This window comes from Phocoena phocoena, chromosome 8 (genome assembly GCF_963924675.1).
Source record: "Phocoena phocoena chromosome 8, mPhoPho1.1, whole genome shotgun sequence".
Taxonomy (NCBI): Eukaryota; Metazoa; Chordata; class Mammalia; order Artiodactyla; family Phocoenidae; genus Phocoena; species Phocoena phocoena.
Genome location: NC_089226.1, coordinates 85,316,703 through 85,322,963, shown reverse-complemented (window position 1 = coordinate 85,322,963; position 6,261 = coordinate 85,316,703). Strand labels below are relative to the sequence as shown.

The window sequence follows — 6,261 nt, the reverse complement described above, 5'->3', positions numbered from 1 at the left end:
GTCAGGGCGTACGTGCGGGATTTCCCTTTCCATCTATTCCGCTGGCCTTTCTCACTCTAGGGGCGCGTCGGTGGGCGGGGTCATATTCTGGGGCGTGGCCAGCGGGGCTTTAGAATCTCGATTGTTTGGGGCGGGGCCGGGCGAAAGGGTGGGGGCCGCTCTCCCTCGGGGCGTGGCCTGTGGAACCTCAGAACTAGGGTGACTCGGGGCCAGGGCTCGCGTCTCCCGGCACGGGGTTCCTCCCACTCACCCTCCCGTTCAAAAGATGCCGAAGGGGCGGCGCGGCAGCCAGAGCCCCACGAGGAGCCAGCGGCCGGCCCCGCCCCTCTACTTCCCGTCCCTCTATGACCGCGGCATCTCCTCGTCCCCGCTCAGCGACTTCAACATCTGGAAGAAGCTCTTCGTGCCGCTGAAGGCGGGAGGGGCGCCGGCGGGAGGGGCGGCTGGGAGCCAGTCTCTGCCCCAGGCGCTCCCGGCCCCAGCGCCCCTGCCGCCACCGCCGCCTGGCCTGGGTTCCCCCAGTGAGCGCCCCTGTCCCCCGCCCTGGCCCTCCGGCCTGGCCTCCATCCCCTACGAGCCTCTGCGCTTCTTCTACTCGCCACAGCCGGGGCCCGAGGTGGCTGTCTCGCCCCTGGCCCCCGGCCCCACGACCCCCCGGCTAGCCTCTGCCTCCCATCCCGAGGAGTTGTGCGAGCTGGAGATCCGGATTAAGGAGCTGGAGCTGCTCACCATCACTGGGGACGGCTTCGACTCCCAGCGCTGTGTGTAACCTCGGCCGAGCCCACCCTTAGCCTGCCTCTGCTCCCTCCTTGGCTCCATGCCCCCTGAGCCCCTCACCCTCAGTGTGGCCTTGGGCTCAGACTCCAGCTTCCAGGAATCCCTGATCCCAAACCGATCCCCTCAGAACCCAGACACTCCATCCTGGATTTCAACCGATTCCTTTGCCCACCATAAATCTGGACTTCACGGCCCCTTTTGCCCCAAATTCCAACCTCCCTCCGTCCTGAGCCCTTTTGTTAGTCTGGACTCTGAGCCTCTAAACCTGGAACTCTGTCCGTCACAACCCCCAAGTTGAACTTTAAGCCTCCTGCACAGTGATACCAACACCCTGGAGTTTCACACACCACCACCACCACCCCCGCCCGGGACACACAGCCCCTGTCTCTAGAGACCTGACTTTTAGTGTTTATCTTAAACTGGGGTCCTCAATGGGAGGAGGGGGAAGTAGGTGAGGGTCAGTTGATCTGTAGAGGGAGGTGTAAGACCCAGAAGGCCCAAGGATGTTCACTGAGGAGCTTTGGGATCCTCAATTTCTCAGTGCTGTAAGGTAGCCTCCTGTGACCCCTGGCCGCCCTTTCACCAGGGTCCTTGTCTCTGCCGTCTGGTCTAAGGTCTGAAGTCTTGGGCAGACCAGAGCACACCAGCTGTGCTGATGTGGGCAGGATTCCTCTACTGCGCAGACTGAGTCCTTGATGTTAGAGAGTAAATTTGTTAAACCCAATTCTACTCCCAGAAGGACCAAGTTGCACTGTAGAATATTCTACTCCCAGAAGGACCAAACAGCCATAGGCTGTTCCACAGATTTTGTTTTTCCCAACACCTTGTCTGGCTAAGGCTAGCCCCTGACCACTGGAAAAGGGTAGATGGTTGTAGAAACACCATCCCCATTATTGTGAAATAACAGACATGTTTAGGTCCATATGGCCATAGGAATGGTCCCCAATTCATCAGGCACCCTGTAATGTCTCCTTCCTCACATCCTCGGGAAGAAAACTCCAGGAATACTTGGGCTTTTCTGAGTCCTGGATTTCTCAACCACCTATTCTCCACTTTGACGTGTTTTGGCTGTTAGGGTTTTTTCCCCCTCACGCACCTTGGGTCATAATGGGTTTGGGGCTCATGTAGGGAGCACACAATTGCTTCCCAGAAGCTTGCTTTGGAAGTGTTAGAAAAAGCCCTTATGTCTCCTACAGCTAAGTTTGTTTTGCTCTCCTGCAGATAAATTCTTGAAGGCGCTGAAAGATGAAAAGTTACGAGGCCTGAAGACGAGGCAGCCTGGAAAGAAGTCGGCCTCTCTCTCCTGAGGAGCTGCCCACCAGAGGCTAAGCAGCGGCCTCCTTAGGTGTTAGTGCTTAGATAATGTGCCCCGTTTGTTGTCATTTCAAAGATCGTTATTTTTTGTTCTGTATTTACTGCTGTTCTCGTTGATGCCAGCACATACTCTACATACAGTGCCCACTTGAGTGGTAAAGCTCATGGTCTCTCTCCTGTCTGTGCTGCTGCTGGGGAAGCACTCTCATGGGGGCTGGAAGCTGCTGCCCAGCTGGCATTCAAGGGAGGAGGGGATCCCCAACACTGCCAAGTCGGGGTGGGGGGACTGGGAAAAGCCAAGGGCAACATATACTTGGATCTGTTGCTGTGACCCTGCTCGGAAAGGATCTTTGAGGACTGGAACAAGGGCTTAGTTTGTTTCAAACAGCTTTAGTCCTTGGAAATGTTTTTAGTTTTTAAATGGTTTTTGGAGCACAAAACTCTTCGATAATCTGATCAAAGACACGGTCATTCCTAGAAATTCATGTAGTCAAGAAATATTTGAGTGCATATTATGTGCTAGGCGCCCTCCTAGGCTCTTGGGGCTGGGGGATGCAGACAATAAATATAAGTATACCATAATATGGTCTCAGAAGATGACAGGCTAAGGGGAAAATAAAAAGAGTAGGGATGAGGATGGTCCTGAGGGTAGGAGGAAAGCAGGGTTTCTTGAAGAGGCAACATCTAAACAAGGTTTGACAAAGGTTAAGGGCGACAGCCAGGTGACAACCTGGGGGCGTGTTTCAGGGTGAAGGGCAGGTGCGAAGGCTGAAGGTGGGATGTTTGAGGGTCAGCAGAGAGCCCAGCTGGCTGGAGCAGGAGTGGGGGGAGAGTGGTAGGGACGAGTACAGAGAGGGTCCATTCGAGCGGGACCTTACAAACCATAGTAAGGACTTGGGGTTTTACTCCGAGTGGGATGGGAAGTAGTTAGAGTGTTTTCAGCTGACGAGTAACAGGATCTGACTTGCTCTATGTTGAGAACAGGGTAAGGAGGGACGCAGAGAAAGCAGGAGGCTGTGGGAATTAATAATCCAGCTAAGCAAGAAGCGATGGTACAGCATTTCTGCCCTTTCCCCCTTGCTGGGTCCCCCTATGGGGCACCCGCTGCAGCCGCCGTCCCTCTGCCAGGTGCTGCCTCTATGGCCAGGAGGAGCAACAGCTCAGCGCAGGAGTATGCAAAGGGTAACGTAGTTGATAGAAAAAAATCTTCCATCAAATGTAACGTTTTGGTGCTTGGCATCTAGACTCCCTTGTGCCCTCACCGTGCCAGCAGCACAGTAGAACATAGGCAAAGAATCCATCAAGTTTGGAGAATTAATAGGAGTAAGCAGTGAGCCGGGTATTTTAGAAGACAGGTTAAGAAGGGGTGTAGCGGGGGGAAGCCGTCGGCTCTGACAAATAATGCTGCTCGGCCAAGTGAGAGGAGCCTGAACATTCGCTTTTGGATTCAGCAACTTGGATTTAGCACCGGCGATCTTGCCCAGAGCAGTTTTGGTTGAGCGATGGGGGTTAACACCTGAGTGGAGTAGTTTGGGGGAGAGAACGGGAACAGATGAGCTAGAGACAGCAGGTGTAGATGACTTTTTATGGAGCTTAGCTTCAAGGAAAGCCGAGATCTGAGCAGGAGCCGGCAGGGTAAGCGGGGTTGACAGAATGGTTTTTTAAGAAGGAATAAATGACCAGACGTTTGTGGTCTGATGGAGAATGACCCAGTAGAGAAAAACTGACGAGGTAGAAGAGGCTCCTTTGACGCACAGCAAGCCAAATGCTGACACGCCAAGGTTTGCAGCGAAGAGAGGGCTGATTTGCGAGGCAGCCAGATGAGAAGCTGTGCGAACAAGCCGCAGGTCAGGTATGGTCCGCGCCCTAAGGCAAGGGGCTGGGGTATTTATGGGGTAGTGAATAAAGACTCAGGGTGGCCGGAGGCGTGGGGAGCATGGGGAGGTGGTTGGAGAAAGGTGCGGTAATTGTCCTTCTGCTCGGCTGTAACTCGGCTACAGGCCTCTGCGTGTTCTGAGGGTGGAGGTTTTAGCCCTCTGATGTCAAAAAGTCACTGAGCGGGGGCTTCCCTGGTGGCGCAGTGGTTGAGAGTCCGCCTGCCGATGCAGGGGACACGGGTTCGTGCCCCGGTCCGGGAAGATCCCACATGCCGCGGAGCTGCTGGGCCCGTGAGCCATGGCCGCTGAGCCTGCGCGTCCGGAGCCTGTGCTCCGCAACGGGAGAGGCCACAACAGTGAGAGGCTCGTGTACCGCAAAAAAAAAAAAGTCACTGAGCGGACACTGGCACAGGCCCAGTTAGAGGGTCAGCGGTCCTATCCAGTCTTAACCCACTCAGATCGAATTAGACACAGCTGATTCCAAGTTTATGGACAAAAACTCAGGCAAAAATCTTACTGTTTAGGCTTTGTGCTGCTTGGAGGACATGCAAATCTTAAAACGACCTTGATTAGTGAAGGCAGGTGAAATGGATTTAACCCAAGGTTTCAGAGAGATGAGGAATTGCTGGAATGGTATCCGTGAGTGAACCAGTGGGGTTGGGTCTAGTTTACAGTGGAGGGATTGGCTTTAGATGGAAGCAGAGATGGTTTATCTGTAATAGCAGGAGGTTGTATCTGCGGTGTAAGGGTGCAGACGCTGATAGATGGGTAGATGGGGTGGTGGGAGCCCTGGGTGTTACATACACTTGCCCCTAAGTTTGTGCAGCGACCTCTAGCTTGAGGATGCAAATGTGCACGCCTGTGAGGCCCAGCAGGACACCCTGGGTGTGGTGCCGGGAGCCAGGGGGAGGCTGGCAAGCCCCAGAGCTCCTGCCTGACGGCGGGGTCAGTTCCAGCCACTGCCGCCCAGCCAGGAGTGTGGGCCCAGTGTCTGGCAAAAGCTCTTGGGTTGTAAATCTTAGCAATGAATTCCAGTGTTTCCAAAACCCAATGCGGGACATATAAAGGCTGGACGGTCCCCCAGAGTTTGCAACCTCTGTTCTACCCATGGGAGTCTGTCCACCCTGGGCATTCCAGGCCCTATCTCCCCTCTCCAGGAAGAAGCCAGATTCCCATTGCCCCAGGCTGGTTGTTACAAGAGAGGCTCCCTTGTTCTAGAAAACTGCAGGCTGGCAAGTGCAGTGAGGGGAGCTAGAGACTCTTAATGAGAATAAATGAGAATAAACTAGGCATCAAGAAAACCCAGCGCAGAGTTCAGGTGGAGACAGGGCTGTCCAGTGGGACCCTGTTTCCCAGTCCCTCTCCAGAGGCCCAATAGCCCCCGCCCCCATCCCTCCAGGCTCGAAAATTGGCCACCAGTTAAGTGCATACTGGGCACAGAGGGAGGCAGTTGACGTGAACAATCTAATTCTCACTAGCACCTTGTGAAATAGGAGCCGCTCTTGGCATGTTTTACAGATGAGGGAACAGGGGCTGTGAAAGGTGAAGTAGCTTACACCCACCCCCCTCCGCCACCCCTGCTGTTCCTGGGCACTGAGCTAGGGAATGGCAGAGCCAGGACTGGAACTCAGGCCTGTCAAGGATCACCCAGGCTGTCCCGCGGCATGGGGTACAGGTACAGGGGAAGCCCTAGTGAGCTATCAGAAGGAAACATTAGGCTCAATACTGGCAAGACATAGTTTTGGGGTCGGCTGAGTTGTTTCCCACAATTTCCCAAGTGAGAATGGGGTTGACGGTATTATGGTGTCACAGCCAAGGTCCTAGGAATGCCCACACCCAGCCCTGTCACCTATCCCTTCATCCCATGGCTTTGGTCACAGGTCCTGCTATCAGGATGGTGAGCGAGGCAGGTCCTGTGATTGTCAGCCCCTCCAGAATGAAATGGAATGGAAGAGGCTGTTCCCCAAAGAGAAGGTTGCTTGGCAGATGAAAACAGGATGGGGTCCCAGTTGAGCGAACACCCTATGCGGAGGAATAATAGAGTGCTGGAGCCAGCTTGAACAGCTCATGAGAGCCAGTGATTAAATTTTCAGGAATTTTGTAAGCTGGTTGTTAAATACAGCCACTGTTAAAAATTAAACTATATCAACTTACAATTAAACTATATTTAAAACTAAGGTAATAAATATTCAAAATTCAGCACTCCCTAATTATTTTGCTACATTTTACAATTACCTACACTCGAAGTTATTTATGGCTCTTGGGTCTGTAGAGCAGAAATACTATAGAACGA

General features: G+C 53.7%; 1 protein-coding gene across 1 annotated transcript; it reads left to right on the top strand.

Annotated features, from left to right (window-relative positions):
- Positions 1-263: 263 nt before the first annotated feature.
- Positions 264-2,251, top strand: C8H11orf91 (chromosome 8 C11orf91 homolog). Its single transcript, XM_065883074.1, has 2 exons — positions 264-761; positions 1,999-2,251. Exons 1-2 carry the CDS (start codon positions 266-268, stop codon positions 2,082-2,084), a joined length of 582 nt encoding a protein of 193 aa, XP_065739146.1. The 5' UTR covers positions 264-265; the 3' UTR covers positions 2,085-2,251.
- Positions 2,252-6,261: the final 4,010 nt, after the last annotated feature.

Coding starts and splice junctions, on each gene's coding strand:
- C8H11orf91 (XM_065883074.1), top strand. CDS start 266: ATGCCGAAGGGGCGGCGCGGCAGCCAGAGCCCCACGAGGAGCCAGCGG. Junction 762..1,998: donor CGGCTTCGACTCCCAGCGCT/GTGTGTAACCTC, acceptor GCTCTCCTGCAG/ATAAATTCTTGAAGGCGCTG.